This window comes from Rhinatrema bivittatum, chromosome 1 (genome assembly GCF_901001135.1).
Source record: "Rhinatrema bivittatum chromosome 1, aRhiBiv1.1, whole genome shotgun sequence".
NCBI lineage: Eukaryota > Metazoa > Chordata > Amphibia > Gymnophiona > Rhinatrematidae > Rhinatrema > Rhinatrema bivittatum.
In genome coordinates, this window is record NC_042615.1 from 67,111,435 (window position 1) to 67,129,562 (window position 18,128).

The 18,128-nt window shown below is 42.7% G+C and overlaps 1 protein-coding gene across 2 annotated transcripts in view; it reads left to right on the forward strand.

The window, feature by feature from the left end:
- The first annotated feature begins 1,193 nt into the window (after window positions 1-1,193).
- Window positions 1,194-18,128, forward strand: part of LOC115098293 — a 178,840-nt gene continuing 161,905 nt past the window's right edge. For both annotated transcript variants that reach the window (XM_029614925.1, XM_029614956.1), the window contains exon 1: window positions 1,194-1,552. In XM_029614925.1, the coding sequence (XP_029470785.1) occupies window positions 1,441-1,552 (112 nt within the window). In that variant the 5' untranslated portion in view covers window positions 1,194-1,440. The remainder of the gene's footprint in view (window positions 1,553-18,128) is intronic.

The following is an 18,128-nucleotide window of genomic DNA, read 5'->3' on the forward strand; positions in this document are numbered from 1 at the left end:
CATACACACTCATATTTGTACCTGTTTGTTAGCACATATAAATGTTTGCAAGTAGATGTTTGCATTCTTTCAAATATCAAAAGCATGCATATAAATGCTATCCCACCCCAACTCTGCCCCCAGGACACCTCTTTGCTATGCATATAAATGCATGCATGGAATCGCTTTGTTCATGCTTTGATACACACATCCCCAAGGCAATTTTCTAGAAGCCCATTAATGCACATAAAACCCCAGTTCATGTGCTTAAATGCTTTTGAAAATCAAGCCATTTATATTTTATTTCCATTTTTGGATGGATTTTCTCTGCTTTGCTTGGTGGAGTTGGAGGTGGTGTGGGTCCCAGAAAAATCAAGTAACTTATCCCTGATAGGGATAAAATGTGCAAAATCCATGTTGACCCCCCCCCCCCCCCCCAATTTGTTAATACATAGTTTATTGCAATAGTAAGGGGACCATGGTCATGACTGTGCCCAGGCTCTCCATAACCTTACACAGAAAAGGGCTTGCATTGCAAACAATCTGGAGCAGCAACACCATCATCAAGGCTTCAAACCACGCACTGGCCAGTCCCTCACATCTTACTCAGTTTACACATCTATCTCACAGACATAGGCAGGGAAATAATTAGTAGACAAGATGGAGACTTTTTTTGAGGCTCTTTGTTGTAAGGTAGAAAATCTGAATTTCAATAGGATGCGGTTAACCCATTCTGCAACAGCATTAAGAAATAGCTGAGATGGAGGGGATGTTCCTGTCCATGATGGGTTTGGGGTTTTTTTGCACTTCAGATTCTGCAGAGTTGAGATCATGGCACTTGGATAGGAAGAGCTGACATATACGCTAATGTAGGCAGATATTATATGCCCTGCAAATGTCCTGTAACATCTGTTTTCTATTACAATTAACCACTGTTCACTGTGCTATTCAAAGCCACTTGGGATTGGGGACAGTGCTTACACAAAAATGACATCAGAGACTTGCATGCTGCCTTTATTTATCAAACACGACGAAACAGCCATCTCTGAAATTGTTTCTTCCTAAGTAGCCATGAGGGCGCTTTATACGCTCTCTCTGGGGTTGTTTCTTAAGAGAAACTAAAACAATAATTACCTTCATTAAAGTATGCCTCTTGGCAGCACTGCTCAGTTGGTGAAGCACTTTATATCTTTCTCTTTGATAATGAAGCTCACAAAGGAAAAGCATCAAATATTTGGAACAGGCTGACCTTTTCCTCTGGTGACGCAGACCCTCGAGTGTTTTGCCTTGTTCGTGAGGCTTTTATAAACCTGCCTAGCTCTGCCGGTCTCACTCTGCCCAGAAAGTGGCAAAAGTTCCTCGTGTGCTAGAGGTATTTCGCCTTCTGTTCGACCATTAGAAGTCAACATTTTGAACATCCGGTTGCAAAGAAGTTAACCTGGAGTGTTATTCTCAGGTGCCATGGCAAAATCTGCCGCTTTGCTTTGCATTACAGTCTTGCTTATCTCAGATGCCCTCGCAGTATCCTTGGTACCCTTGAGGCAACACAGGACTATTGACATCACGGGACCAGGTAACATCTAAGTATTATCGCTACAGTTTTTACTCTGATATGTTGTCTTCATATAAGTCACACAATTGAAGTATATCAAAGAGTACTGGCAAAATGAATAAATGAATAAAAGGTGTACAGCATCATAAGGCAACATTTTTCTGTGCCATCCGATAAAATTTGACTTCTATAGTCTTCAAAGTTTCGTATTTACATTTTTGCTGGCTTGGATAGCAAACGTTGATACAGTAATGTTCCTACATGTCATATTCACGTGTATCTAGGAAAAAAACAAAGCTAATCTGTTAACTTTACAATAAAAAGGAAAAATGTTAGCCTTGATTTCCTGTCAGTGTATCAAAATTTTCTTTATTGTACATGCATATAGAATTTTATTGGTTTCAGTTATGTTTTTCTTACTTTCAGTGGTGTATGTTATCATTTTATACAAAAATTGGCATGTATGTTCCATTCATTTTATTCACCTTTTATCTAAAAATTCTAAGAACCAGAAGGCTGACACATTCTACCACTTTATAGGAAGTATATTTACTTGGTAAATTTATTGAAAGTTGGTTTAGCCATTATCATGGTGAAACAGTGAAAACTGAACTTATATCCTTGAGGAAAAACCACAACTCATATTTTTTTTGTTGTGATAGAACAAGGGGAGTGATATCAATTAAAAGATGGACAGTTTTGAATATGAGAAAGTCCAACTCAACATTCGCTATATTTAAAGGTTTCGTTTCTTTGTGTTCTGTTAAAATTCTTGCGAAAACTGTGGGTTGCCATTGAATAGAAAAAAAAGCTATATAACAGAGCTTTCTATCTGCCAGCATCAAAATTGAGGAAATTAGGTAGCAGAAAACAACCTTACTTGATGTTCCTTTGGGGAAAAATTGCTCTTATTGTTACTGTCATCCTCCATGAGGCCCAGGACATTTCATAGGGGTGTGCATTCGGATTGACCGCATTAGTAAAACGCAACTCATATTTTTTTTTTACTTAAAAAATTGATTCGACATAAACGATCGGATTTCCCACATATCGAACATAGATATGTTCGATATGTGGGAAATCGCGATTGTTGAGCCAAAATAAAAATATAAACCCCCTCACCCTCCTTAATCCCCCCCCCGACTTACCACAACTCCCTGGTGATGGAGCGAGGAGTGAGGACGCCATTTCTGCAATCCTTGGCGAGAAGCATGTGACGTCGGCGGCACGTCGAGTGACGCCGGCGTCACGTGATTCCCGGCTCGTTCGCGCCGGACGGCTCGTTCGGCCCAAAAAGAACTTTTGGCCAGCTTGGGGGGGCCTCCTGACCCCCCCAAGCTGGCCAAAAGTTCTTTTTGGGCCGAACGAGCCGTCCGGCGCGAACTCGCCGGGAATCACGTGGCGCCGCGTCACTCAGACGCGACGTCACGTGATTCCCGGCAAGTTCGCGCCGGACGGCTCGTTCGGCCCAAAAAGAACTTTTGGCCAGCTTGGGGGGGTCAGGAGGCCCCCCCAAGCTGGCCAAAAGTTCTTTTTGGGCCGAACGAGCCGTCCGGCGCGAACGAGCCGGGAATCACGTGACGCCGCGTCACTCGACGTGCCACCGACGTCACATGCTTCTCGCCAAGGATTGCAGAAATGACGTCCTCACTCCTCGCTCAATCACCAGGGAGTTGTGGTAAGTCTGGGGGGGGGGATTAAGGAGGGTGAGGGGGTTTAAATTTTTTTTTTGCACATATGTACATATACCCAACTCATTGGATTTTTTTTATGTCCATATTGGCCGCAAGTGGGACCCCCTTTCGGACATAAAAAATATGAACATAAAATTTTGCTCTGCACATCCCTAACATTTCATTCTATTTATTTAAATATTTATCATACGCCTATATCATAAAAGTGATAATTATTTTTGAGCATGGAAGAAATAAAAAAACAAACAAACAGCCCAGTAACAGGCATTATCGTGTAAGTGGAATATTCATGTTCAGTAAAAAACATTTTAATCGGTTAGAACAAAAGGCAATAATTCCCTAAAAATGCCTAGTTTCACTGAATTATCAAAATAATTGTACTTTATGCTTCTTATTAAATAAAAATGTCATTGAAAATAAACTTTAAAAAGATTCAAAACATGCAACATGTATCCTATAATATGAAATCTTGCCTCTGAATATGGCATTTACTGCTAATTAATGGTCTGTCTTCTCCAGAGACAACATAAACTGCTAGTAAATGCAATCCATGAGGGTTTACTGCTTTAAAATAAATCTGTTTCTTGAAATTCATCTGAAATCATCATACACATGTCCTTTGGCTGTTGAGAATGAATTCCACTTAGAAATAAATAATGATTTTATTTCAGTAACAGGATCAGTTTTTCAAAATTGTTCAAACAATAATTAACATTGCAGGAAGGATAACTTTGAAACATGTGTGCGTGTCATATACATGTGTATATGGGTGTGCACAATTTTCTTGTATTTTTAACATGCACATTTCACATATGTGCATATTATGAAATGTAGACCTGATTTTCAAAAGCATTTACATGCTTAAAAATGGGTTTTACATGTGTAAAATGCATTTTACCATGTAAGTGGACTTTTGAAAATTGCTAGAACATATGCGCGTAAATCTTGTGGACAATTCAATGGCATAAGTACACTTTTCTTGACTAAATGGCTTTTGAAAATTGCTATGATAGTAGTTACATTTTTTTTTGAAAGTTATCTCCATATAGGTGAATTTTCAAAGGAGTTATGCAAGTAAATGTAACTGTTACAACCGTCCCTTCCTGACGGCTTCACTCCATCTACCTTTCTTTCTTTGCACCTCCTCTTGCTGTGGATGGACGCCTGGCTGCTGTGCCGTCTGCCTGCCGCCCTCTCCGGTGTCCCCGGACCGGCTTGGGTGCTGCCTCCCACCATGCTCCGCCTATACCTTAGGGTGCGCACGTGCGCCGCGAGGCCCTCACACTTATTTCCTACTTGGCGCGAACCTCAGGGGCGCCCCCCTGTGATGACGTCATGCTGCCCGGATATTTAAAGGCTACGATGTTTGCTAGCCATTGAGTTAGCAAGGGGATTCCTTACGGATGGGATTCGCTCTCCGTACCCAGCTACTCTGCCTCCAATTCTATTGGACTCTTAACGCTAATGGGGTACCTGCTCGTCAGGGGCCTCACTTGTTTTTCAGGTCGCTATCAGGAAACCGGTACTCGCTCCTCGAGGGCCTATGTTACCTGACTCACTGCCTGCTCCTACCTTCTCTTCTGCCTGGAAGGATTTGCTATCTTCAACACCAGTGAGTACTACCATCTTCACCTTAGAGTTGTTCCCTGGAACCAGGTACTCGCTCCTCGAGGGTCTGCTCTCCCTATCCTGGGGTTCTCCATACTGGGGCTTTGTGCATATTCCACTGTACTCATTACTCTCATTCTTTCCACTACAGCACTGCTACCGGAGGAGTCGCTGTTCCAGCGCCTGAGGGATACTATCCCAGCCGGGCTACTTCAACTGCTCACCACTGCCACCTCTGGTGGCTTCACCACATTGTTTAATAAAAGATCAATCTCTGTGTTTGTGTGTCCTCAGCTGAGCCTGGCCTGTGGCCCCTCATGAGACTTCCCCCTGTTGGTATGGTCAGCTGCCACAGTGTCCAAGGGTCCACCCAAACCTCACTAATTATAACAGATTGATAAGTCCATGGATCCGGCACAGCTCAATGCCGTGCAGGCCATTCCAGGCCTGGCCTTACTCACTGCTGAACTACAAGACGCATTGGAGAAACTCACTTCAGCGTTTCATCAGCTACAAGCACAGAAGACGCAAGGCTCTACTTCCAGTAATGAAGGTCAGTTACCTGAAGTAACTATAAAGACTATGGTACCTCTGACTGCTCCAGTTAGTTTTTCTGGAGATATTCAAAGAACTAGAGGTTTCCTAAACCAATGCTGCATGCATTTCGCATTGCAGCCTGGACACTTCCCTACAGCCTACACCAAGACTACTTATATTCTATCTTATCTTGATGAAAGGGCCTTGTCTTGGGCTTCAACATTGTGGGAACATAAGGATCCAATCCTGCGGAATATTGATGGATTTATAGAATTATTTAAATTCGTTTTTGACGATCTTGCTCGAGTGACTGTTGCTGGTTCTGACCTAGTGGACCTGAAGCAAGGCAACTGACCACTGGCTGATTTTGCAATAGAGTTCAAGACTCTTGCTACAGAATTATGCTGGGAACTTAGATGCCTGAAAATTCTCTTCTTCAGACATCTGAATACCCGCTTGAAGGACGAGCTGGCCACTCATGAGACACCTGACTCGCTGGATGAACTAGTGGCTTTGGCTACTAGAATTAACCACTGGCTTCATGATAAGGTGAAAGAACTCAAGCCTACTAAAGGACCGGTTCAGAAGGAGACTCGTGCTAAACTTGCACCTCAGATGGTTCCAGTAGTACATGTTGCCAGTGGAGAAGAACCGATGCAACTTGGTAGAAGTCATTTGACTTCAAAAGAGAGAAGACTCCGGAAGAGGCATGGTGTATGTATGTACTGTGGAGAAACTGGTCATGATGTCCCAATATGCCCTATTCGTCCGGAAAATGGACGGGCCTAATCTGCAGGAGGACTGTTCTTAGGCCTTACCACACCTTCTCCTCCGCTCTCTCTACCAGTCTCCTTGACTTGCGGACCGTCTACAATCCAAACTCTTGCCCTTTTGTATTCTGGGGCAGGAGGCAACTTTATACTTTGACACCTAGTGGAACATTTGAGGATTCCCCTCATTACTTTAGAAGCTCCACTACTCTTGTCATCCATCCATGGAGAGCCTTTGCCCGGTGATGTGACTTATTGCACTGAACCAGTGACTCTTCGCACCGGAGCCCTACATATGGAGACAATCCCATTCTTTGTGTTAGAGAAGGCCATGCACCCTATCGTTCTGGGGTTACCCTGGTTGCAGTTGCTTCAGCCTCAATTTGACTGGTCCTCCTTGGAACTCTCCCTCTGGTGCCCAGGTTGTCATGGCAGTTGCCTCAAAGAAGTTTCTCCTGTTCTCTGCATGCCTACAACTCCAGTGATGGCAGGACTGCCGCCTCAATACACATCATTCAGTGATGTGTTTTCCAAAGAAGTTGCTGACATCCTCCCTCCACTCAGATCTTATGACTGTGCCATTCGGCTGAAACCAAACACTGAACCTCCTAAAGGACATGTCTCTGCAATAGAGAATAAGGCTATGTCTGAGTACATTGAGGAGAATTTAAGGAAAGGTTTCATTAGACCTTCAAAGTTGCCAGCCGGTGCAGGATTCTTCTTTGTGGGGAAGAAGGACGTAACCTTACGTCCTTGTATTGACTATTGAGGTCTGAACGAGATTATGATTAAAGACTGTTACCTCCTGCCTTTAATCTCAGAGCTGTTTGACCGGCTTCAGGGGTCTAAGATATTTTCGAAACTTGACCTGAAGGGGGCCTACAACTTAGTCCAAATTCTCAGTGGTGATGAGTGGAAAACGACTTTCAACCCTCGAGACGGTCATTTTGAGTACTTAGTAAAGCTCTTCGGCCTGTGCAACACACCCGCTGTGTTCCAGAACATGATGAATGACATTCTACGGGATTTGTAGTACAAGAGTGTCGCAGTGTACCTAGATGACATCCTGATATTTTCTCAGAATCTGTCTACACATCTAGAAGATGTCAAGCAAGTTCTACTAAGACTCCAAGAACACCAACTCTACGCCAAGCTATCCAAGTGCGAATTCCATAAAGACTCCATGCCTTTTCTTGGCTACATTGTGTCTAAAGATGGCTTCCAGACGAATCCCCAAAAATTTGAAAGTATCAAGAATTGGTCCCAACCTACCAGCCTGAAGGCCCTGAGACGATTTTTGGGGTTCACCAATTACTATAGAAGCTTTATAAAGAACTATCCTTCTTTAACGGTGCCCTTGACTGCTATGACCCAGAAAGGGGCCAATGCTTCTAAATGGTCTGTGGAGGCCATTTCCGTGTTCGAAGATTTAAAGACTGCCTTTTCCACGGAACCATGCCTACATCATCAGGACCCCAACAAGCCATTCATCGTCGAGGCCGATGCCTCTGACGTCAGTGTGGGGGCTGTTCTGAGCCAGACTGGTGAGTCCAAGTCCTTACGTCCCTGCTCTTTCTTCTCACGACATTTCTCTCCGGCAGAGAAGAATTATGGGATCTGTGACAAAGAGCTCCTGGCTATTAAGTTGGCATTCAACGAATGGCGGCTTTGGCTCGAAGGCGCTCAACATCAAATTACCATGTTTACGGACCATAAGAATCTAGAGTATCTCTGCCATGCGCAACGTCTTAACCATAGACAAGCTAGATGGTCCTTATTTTTCAACTGCTTTGACTTCATGCTCAAATATTGCTGCGAAGACAAGAATAACAGAACTGATGCCCTATCATGCTCCTTCCTCTCGGAGGATATTCCAGAAGAGCCGCAGCACATAATTGACCCGAAGAAAGTCATCTTAGCGGCTACTCATTCTGTGCCCGCTGGTAAGACCATCGTGCCAAAGCGTCTCGGAAAGAAAGTGCTCTATTGGGCACACGATTCCAAGCTGGCTGGCCATCCTGGTCCACGCCGTACCCTGCTGAAGCTACAGAAGTATTATTGGTGGCCAACTATCAAGGAAGATACACTCTCCTATGTGGCATCTTGTGCCAACTGCGCCAAACACAAACCTACTTCTGGCCAACCGTGGGGATTGCTGCAACCACTTCCAGCTCCGGAACAGCCCTGGACGCATATCGCTACTGATTTTGTGGTTGATCTACCCCTTTCTGGAGGTATGAATACCATCTGGGTCACAGTCGACCGCTTCAGCAAGATGGCCCACTTCGTGGCACTGCCTGGCTTACCCTCAGCCTCGGAACTTGCGAAGCTCTTCATAGTCCAAATCTTTCACCTCCATGGCCTACCGAAGCACATAGTGTCGGATCGAGGATCACAGTTCATAGGGCATATATTTGCTACCCAACATGTATACCCAGACCTGCCCCTGAAATCAGTACTATACAATAACAATGTTTATTATTACTAGAATTCTAGGGATTATTAGGAAATGAATGGAGAATAAAACAGAGAATATCATAATGCCTCTGTATTGCTCCATGGTGCGACCTCATCTTGAATATGGTGCTCAGTTCTGGTCACCCCATCTCAAGAAAGATATAAAGCAGAAGTAGAAAAGTTACAGAGAAGGGCGACCAAGATGATAGAAGAGAGGCTAAAGAGGTTAGGACTCTTTAGCTTGGAAAAGAGATGATTGAGTGGAGATATGATAGAGGTCTCTAAAATAATGAGTAAAATGGAACTAGTAAATGTTAATCAGTTGTTTACTCTTTCAAAACACAAGGAAGTTACTAGATAATACATTTGAAACTAATAAGAGAAAATAGTTTTTTTACTCAATGCATAATTAAGCTCTGGAATTCAATGTCAGAGGATGTAATAAAAGCTATTAGTATAGCTGCATTTGAAAAAGGTTTGGACAAGTTCCTGGATGAAAAGTCCTTTATCAATTATTAAGGGAAAGTTGCAGAAATCCACTGCTTATTCTTGGGATAAGCAGCTTGGAATCAGTCTTCGCCTTGGAATCCTGCCAGGTACTTGTGACATTGCTGGGCCACTGTTGGAAACCTGATACTGGACTTGATGGCATATGGTCTTATGTTCATATGTACTGTGACAGGGTCACTATGCTTGCCCGGGGAGGAAGTTTAAAGCCCCAGGAACCAGAAAACTCCCCGGAACTAAAAACCCCAGGGAAGGGGGAAGAAATACAAAGTGACACAGTCAGTCACTCTGGTTCCTTCCCCTGTGGCATCGGAGAAACAAGAGACCCAGGTGTGGGAGGAAAAGGGTGGAGACACGAGAACCAATCCCTGGCCACGAGGGAAGGAGAGGAAAAGGGTGGAGACCCAGGACCCAATCACTGTCTAGCAGAGGAGGAGTCTCCATCCTATAAAAAAGAGCCAAAGCCAGAGCAATTTCAGTCTTCTTCCAGGAACTGACAAGGATGGAGCGGGACCAGGTTACAAGTGGCTTTGGGAGCAATTTGTTTCTGAAAGCTGTCTCGGCCGGGGAGAGAAGGACAGCAACCATGGTACCAGGGAATGTGAGCGTGTGGATTAAAAACCTTCCCTTCATTTTGGAATTAGTTTTGTCCTCTTTCTGCTGAGAACTCATTGGGCCTGGGAGCGTAAAGGTTGCTGGACTTTGCAAAGGGGACCGGTGACCAGACACTGAGAGAACCCGGAGCTCGAGGAGGGTTGGACCTGCACAGTGCTGATGACGGTCATTTACAGTACTTAACACTAGATAATTATCAGGTGTAAAAATATGTGGGTTGGAAAAGGTATGTGTGCATATGTCTCTTAAAATAGTAACTTACGCCCCTATACCACCCCTTTTTTACATATATATATCTTTGTGCATGAAGGGGAATAAATGCACTTACGAGTTTTTAAAAATACACAATACACATGTTGCAGCTCCTTACATGCACATATGCAAGCTTTTGTCAGTGTAATGCTTTTAAATATGTCTTTTAGTGAGGGAAACTTTCAAAACCTAAATGCCAAACTCATTTTAAAGGGAAACTTCCCAAAGAGATTCCCTTTGAAAATCTGGGGCCAGGTGGGAATCACAGATACAAAAATTCCCATGGACTGCCCCTGTTTTACAGCAGCTATAGTGTACATGTGGTAAACCCTGTGCAGGGATTTCAGATCCCTATATGTACTTTGCTTTCTACACCCTAAACCTGTCCTTGCCCCTTTTTTCCCCACAGTGAAAAGTACCAGTGTTGTGACACGGTAGGTGTACTCATTATCTGCTGAGAGGAAGGCAATTCTTAGGCAGGGAATTTACCTAGTCAACTGCTTGACAGAGAAGCATTGAGGTCTATGCACTGAAACCACAGTTACAATTTTCTTGAAATGCCATTTAACATATGGTGCATTAAAATTTTCATGTATGTGCTAAAAGAAAACTAGAATGGTGAACATGCACTACTACCACACACACTGAAATAAAAACAAAAGTGTCTACACCTGACATTTGCCTGAACATTAAATAGTATGCAGCCACAAGCACAAACTGCTTGCACATACTAAAGGCCCATGCTCCTCACCACTCTACTTCTTTTCTTTTTGTTTCCTTCCATATATGATGGTTTTTGTAGCCGTTGTCTCTTGAATAAACACATTCCACAGCTTGTAAGTGCTGAGAAGAGAAAGAGTCCTTGTACTCTATGAAGGGAACTTCAATGGCAGGTGTGAGTTGCAGGATAAGAAAAAAAAAACGGGACGTCTGTATGGCTTGTGTTAGGTTTTGTGCTTCTTTTGGCATCCTCTTTCCTTTGTTAATTCACTGTTCCAGGACTATGAGTGAGTGCATGCTTCTGTCCATCAGTCTTCCAAGTCAGAAAGGCCTTGAAAGAACAGAGTGGACACGGTTGCTGTAATAATGGAGCATAGAAGGGGGAGAATAATGATTTGTGTGAATGGGCATGGAAAGTGTGTACAAGATGAAAATGGGCATACACAAACATTTTGCTAGTCACAAAAGAGACTTTTCTGGATGCAGTCTAGGAGTGCTGTCTCAAATCTAACTGGTCACATTTTGTCTGGCTAAAGTTAGAGAATTTTCAGGTGCAAACTAAGGCCTAGATTCATCAGATCACTATAAATATAGTGAAAATATGTTCTGCATAGGTTGGCTTGGTCTGCTAGAGAGAGAGAGAGACAGACAGTCTCTGTAGAGGCTCACATATACGTGGACTATTTATACCACTGTAAGAGGGGGCACTAGTAACTTGGGGTGAGGTTTGATGTGGTGGGGCAATTTTACATGCACTGTTATTGGCATGACAAGCACAGTAGTCATCAGTGAAGATTTTGGATCATTTGGAGTGAATAAAGGTAAAAGAAGTGTTTCGTACAATGCACTCTGTACCTAGTTGCAGTCAAGCTAGGTAGAGAGTACACTGCATACATCTACTCTTCTTTTAACTTTATTCATTCCATACCTCTGACTGTGCACGTAAAACTGCCCCCTAAAACCTACCCCACCCTCCAAAACTCCCCCTGAGTATATAATGCTGCTTCTTACAGTGGTATAAAAAGTTAATTTATATGTGAGCCTCTCTCTCTCTCTCTCTCCTCCCCTCCTCTACCTCTCCCGAACCAACATTTGCGATTAAAAACCATTTTGGCCAGTAGTGCAAAACTAACACAGGCATAACGCACAGAAAAAAGGTGTAGTTATTTCCAGCATTAAAGCCTGTGCTGCTCTGCATTACTCTATCACACAGGCACTAACTGCCCCTCATTTCCATTTTCTCCACCCAAACTTCTCCCACTCAAATACTAATTTAAAATCTGCATACGCATTTCACAATGCAGTATTTATCGCATGCGTTTCAGTATTTTCCCCTGATTTAGGGCCCTAACGGTTGATAACGCCCTAATATGATTTGACAAATGAGCCAGTTAGTTGTGTCGGAAAATATGGCTAAAGATAATATGATAAAAATATCCTTGATAGTATTTTTAAACTGGTAACACAACAGAAAAATGGGGTTGTTATGTGAATCCAGCCTAAGTAGTGCAGTCACTGATAACATAACCAGATGGTATTTTTTATGGGGAACTGGTGGGGTGTACATGCATGCACCAGCACTGACAAGTATACGTGCATACATCAGAATGTCCACACATATATTATGAGGTATGAGTTTTATTCAGAACATATGCACGTATCATGTGGGATGCACATGTGCGCAAGCATGCATGCACACTCCCTCTGAGGGATTCCTGCCCATGCTTCACCCTGAATGTCTCAGCACTGGAAGGAGGCTGGAAGATGAGTGCTTACAATAGTGAGCCATGGGGCAAGCAAACCAGAAGGAGCTTGAGAATGGGAGCAGTGTTTGGATCAGATGAGGTGGGAGGGAGTAGGTTCATAAACTTCAGGGGGCAAATATCTTGGGCAGAGTTGATGGGAGGGGCTCAGAGGATGCTGGGGTTGGGCTGAGGAGGGGAGAAGAGAATGTTGGAATCAGGCTGTGGAGGAGAGTCGGAGTGTGCTGGGCTTTAGCTGGAGCGGAGGGAAGGGATGAGAAGGGAGTCAGTGTGTTAGGGATGGGCAGTAGATGGGGTTTGGGTGAACTGGAAAGGGTAAGTTGGATGGTAATGGAGTTGGGTTGGGGTGTGGAGAGGAGAGGACTGCTGTGGTTATGCTGAAAATGGGGAAAGAAGTGCTGGGGTCATGCAGAGAAGGTTGTCAGAGTGTGCTGAGGAGGAGGTGTCAGAGTTTGGGGTCAGGTTGGGGAAGGTGTCGGAGTGCACTGGGGTCAAAGTGGGCTGGGGAGGGAGATCAGAATGTGCTAGGGTGGACTGGGGCAGGGGGTCAGAGTGTTTTGGGGTCAGATTGAGAAGGGGAAAGGGAGTACTGGGGCCTTCTAGTGAGGGAGGATCAGAGTGTGCTGGTTGAGCCAGGAAGGGTAGAAGAAAAAGCTAGGGTCAAACTGAGGAGAAGCAATGAATACTCTGGGAAATTTTAGTGGTTATCAGCTAGGCTTAGTAACTAATAATACCACACTTTCTTAAAAGTATTTGTAATAGGGATGCCAACAGTTATTTTCTACTATAAGTGGAGTTTTATGAATGAAAACCAGGATTGTGAGGTGACTGTCCCAGACTATAATCTCTTCTAAAGAGACAAAATACAGAAAAGTGGGAGGAGGTGTAGTGGTTTGGGTTTTTTTTATATTAGGTACACAATAGTAACCACCACAGAAATAAAGGGGAGCTCAAAAAAATACTTTTTGGGGGGGGATTGTCATAAAATACTTAAAGAATTTTTTTGTGTCCATAGGAGTATGAAATAGATCCCCAGCATAATAAAAGGGGTTGGATTCAGGCATGTCAAAGGACATCACCTTGATGACGACAAAGCAAAGCCTTGCTGACATATAGGTGACTTCTGTCAATGGGATATAGACTGGACCTGCTGCAGTATCATCTATAAATGAAGAAGTCATGGATGCTCTATAGGCATTCTTCAGGCAACCAATGAAAGAGCCCATACAAGGGGAGGTTATGATGAGTTTGGTACTGATAAATTGGAGATAATATTACTGACCTTACACTGAGGGGAAAGTTAGGGTCTAGTGATCATTGCACTGTGGATTGGTGTCAAGATGCTGAGAGATAGTGTTGAAGAGGCCCTATTAAGAATCCAAATGCTGAAACATATGGAGGAACAATGGTCAATAATAAAATGGAGCAACACGTTTTTGTCTAAGGCAGTCAAGCTAACAAAGGAAAAATGAGAGAGGGAGCAAAATGGTTCTCTATAGGCAGCAGAAATTAGAAGAACAAATATATTGGCAATCAAAAAGTTAAAAACAACAAAACGCAGGCACAGGAGGACAGACCGAAATATCAGGAGACTCTAAAGGAGACACGGGGGGAAGTTTGATTAGCCAAGGCTCCAAATGGAAGAGAAAATTGTCCAATTGATGATAAAAAGAAGGAAATAAAAACCTTTTTAGATATAGTATTTATGGAAGAAGCAAAAAAAAAAAAAAAAAAAACCAAAGACAGAAAGGGAAAGGGAAAAAATGGGTTTACAAAAAGGAGGACCAACAAAAGGCAGAAATCTTAAAGGTTCTTTATTTCAGTATTTAAGAAGGCGAAGGCAACAGAGGGCCCTAAGGCAAAAAATGGCATTATGAAATTTGTAATTACAGTGGAGGCAGCACTTTAATTACTTGTACAAATGAGAATGGATAAGGCCATTGATCTCAATAGTGTACAAATGAGAACAGTAAAAGAAACTTTCAAAAAATGAATGCTGACTGCTACTTTCTCAGCTCTGTTGAACTTTTTCTAGAAGAAGAGAGAGGCCCCATTGTACCTGAAGTCAGTGGATGTAATCCCACTCCACAAAAGTGGTTACCTCTTGTCCGTTTAAAGAGCAGGTAACTCCAGTTTTATGCAAACTTCACTGGCTTCCTGTGACCCAGCAAAATTAATTTTAAAGTTGCTGTTTTCATTTATAAGGCGATACAAGAGTAAGACCCTTCTAAAATATCTGAGTCTTATCAAATATTGACCAGCCAGAGTTTTGCACACCATGTCTCAATCATTGTTGGAAGTCCTCTCTCATAAACATTTTCAACTACAGTCTATTCATTCACATATTTTTATAGTCGCTGGGCTTACAGTGTGGAACAATTCATCTCTCAACTATCATCTTTGGTAAAGATAAAGTGACCAATGAAGTTCCTTAGAACGATGCAAGGGCCTGTTTTTTTCAATATCTTTACTAGCAACATTACTTACTGTTGTGACCATTGGTCTGCGATGGCTTCATCCTGCCTACCTTACTTTTCTTGTGGCTCCTCTGTCTGCCGACCTCTCCAATGTCCCCGGACCTGCTTTGGTGCTGCTTCCCGCCATGCTCCTCTAAGGTAGCATAGGACGCGCACGCCACCCTCATCTTTATTTTCTCATTGGCGAGAACCTCAGGGGCGTCCCCCTGAGATGAAGTCATGCTGCCCGGATATTTAAGCTACCTCTTTTGCTAGCTAATCGCGTTAGCAACAACTCGGATTACTACGGATGAGATTCGCTCTCTGTACCGAAGCTACTCTGCCACTCCAGCATTCTCTGGAACTCTTACTGCTAACAGGGTACCCTCTCCTCAGGGGGCCTCTTTTGCTTCTTTCAGGGGCTATCAGGAACCGGTACTCGCTCCTCGAGGGCCTACTCTCCCTTTCTCCGAGCTTCTCCTAGTCTACCTGGGACTCTGTATGTTTATCACTGTGTACTCATAACTCTCAGTCTCTTTCCACTACAGCACAACCAAGCAGAGGATCCACTGTTCCAGCGTCCTGTGGGATACTCGTCCAGCCGGGCTCAACATCTACTACTCACTACTGCCACCTCTGGTGGTTTCCAAAACTGTTTAAATAAAGATTCAATCTGTGTTTGTGTGTCCGGAGTCTAGCCTGACACTGTGGTCCCTCACGGGACTGCCCCCTGTGGGCGTGGTCAGCTGCCACAGTGTCCAATGATCCACCCAAACACCAATAACTATAACACTTGAGGGAAAAATATCTGTGTTTGTGTTGATACAACAATCCCTAATAGAGAAGACACTGGAAAAGATTGAAATAAAGTTTTTGTTGTTGTTGTTGTGTTTTTTTTTAATTAAGAGTGGTAAAAGGTTTGGAAAATGAGCTCCAATGCTAAAAAGTGTAAAATCATGCATTTTGGAAGAAAATATCTATTAGCTATATTTAGGGGAGTATATATTCCCACATTAAGAATCTGGGCCCTGGGATTCTGGGAGCCACTAGCCAGCTCCTAGGAGCTCACTGTGGTTAGACAGATTTCTTATCAACCAGATGGTGCAGATAAAAAAGGGAAGACAAAAAAGAGGAAGTCTGATGATCCTAGGACAAGCAAACTAGAATACACGCTATTTATGTTTTTTCTATTTGCCTATTTTTGTATTCTATATTTAGGGGTAGATTTTAAAAGGAGCACGCGGGCGTACACATGTGCTCGCTATCAGGCGCGCACACATGTACACCCGATTTTATAACATGCGCACATGTTATAAAATCGGGGGTCAGTGCACTCAAGGGGGTGCACAATTGTACACCTTGTACACGCCGAGCCTGCTCCGAGCTGCGCTGCCTTCCCCCGTTCCCTACCCCACCTTTCCTTCCCCTACCTCCCCTGCCCTTTCCGCCCTACCTTGCTCTTCTTTTTTTTTCTTGTTACATAACTTACTTCAGCCCTGGAGCTGAAGTTGCAGGCGCCGGCAGCAAATAGCCGCTGTGCTGGGAGCCTCTGACCCCACTCCCACCGTGTCACCTTCCTGCCCCTTTAAGTGAAGCCCGGGGACTTAGCGTCCCGGGGCTTTACGCGCATCGCAGGGCCTTTTGAAAATAGGCCCGGCGAGCGTAAGGCCAGTTACGCATGTAAATCCTCTGAAAGTCCGACCCTTAATGTTTTATGTTTGTTTTATATATTTTATGAACACTACATTTGCTTCAGTTAGACCTAGGATTAGATGCATATAAAAGTTTTTAAATAAATACGTACATTAATAAATGCAACTCAGAGTATTTTTTGCATATTAAGGAGTAATAAGTTTCAATACAAAGATTTAAAAAAAAAAAAAAAAAACACAGCAAGGTAAAAGCACTTAAGAGGGATTGAAATGCTGTTTTGGATTATACTGTGACTCTGAGGGGCTAACTGGCTAAGTCTAGCCCTAGGCAGTGAAGTAACTGCTTGTGTAAGTATAATTTGACCACAGACAGAACTAGGGTTTATATTTGTTTTTGCTTTCTTTGTCTGTTTGCTTATTGTTTATTCCTCATAGTTGTGTGTTTCTTAAACTAATTCACCTGAATGAATATTTGTGGAGGCTCTTTGCCTAATTAAACATTAACTACAAGCTGGTCCATTATACCACATATCAATTAGGAAAAGAACTGAGAACTGTAGATAAAGGAGAACATATCTCAGATTAGCCATTCAATATATCAAAGCAATTGAGAATGCTAATAGTATGATTGATTGCATAAGTAGAGGTAGAATAAGCAGGAAAAAGGATTTACTACTTCTCTTGTATAGGTCACTAGTGATACCTCCCCTTAAATATTGTGTTCAGTTCTTGAAGTTATACTTTTGTAAGGACATCACAGGGATGGAAGTAGCTTAGAGAATACCTGCTAAATGAAATAGAAATACAATAAATAAATAATAATATCATTTGACAGGGTTGAATAAAGCATAGTAAGGTGACATCTGCAACTGTTCTTTGCTGTGGTCAAAATGAGCCCCTTTTTAAGGGCAAAAGCTCAAGTACCTCTTACTCTAGGTAGGAGAAGAACAAATGGTTATAGGTTTGTCCAAATAAAAATGATTCTAAAAGAAGAATTTCAAGTCAGAATACAACTTCCCTTTTTGGTTTTTATTGTGAAAGATATCAAAAGAGAACAAGGGGCAAGCAATCCCAAGCTGTTCTGATTCTCCAAGCACTAACAATCAGTTATATAAATCAAACATTTAATTGAATACATATCAAAACAAATCAACATGAAGCAATGTCCTTTTGTATTTCCTTGAATCATATCCTAATATTCAGTTGCTATGCCCCTAACTAATTATGGGTCCAGTCTACATTCCCAATCCTAATATCTATTAATTTCCCAATATACATCATAATACCATAGCATGCCCCAGTACCAACCATCTTAGGTCTTAATGTCACGTATCCTTTATCAGCCACCTTAGGCCTCAAGGTCACATATCTCTTATGCCTCCATTTTATAGAAGATACAACTATACAAGCAAATCAATATATCACAAAAATCCAAACCCACAAACCATATAGTGACATATACAATATATCATAATCTTTATTTATTACACACAGAAAATATTTTTCTTTTAAAATTTCAAAACACGAACCCAAGGAATACCCTCCTAAAAATCCCCACTGTACTCA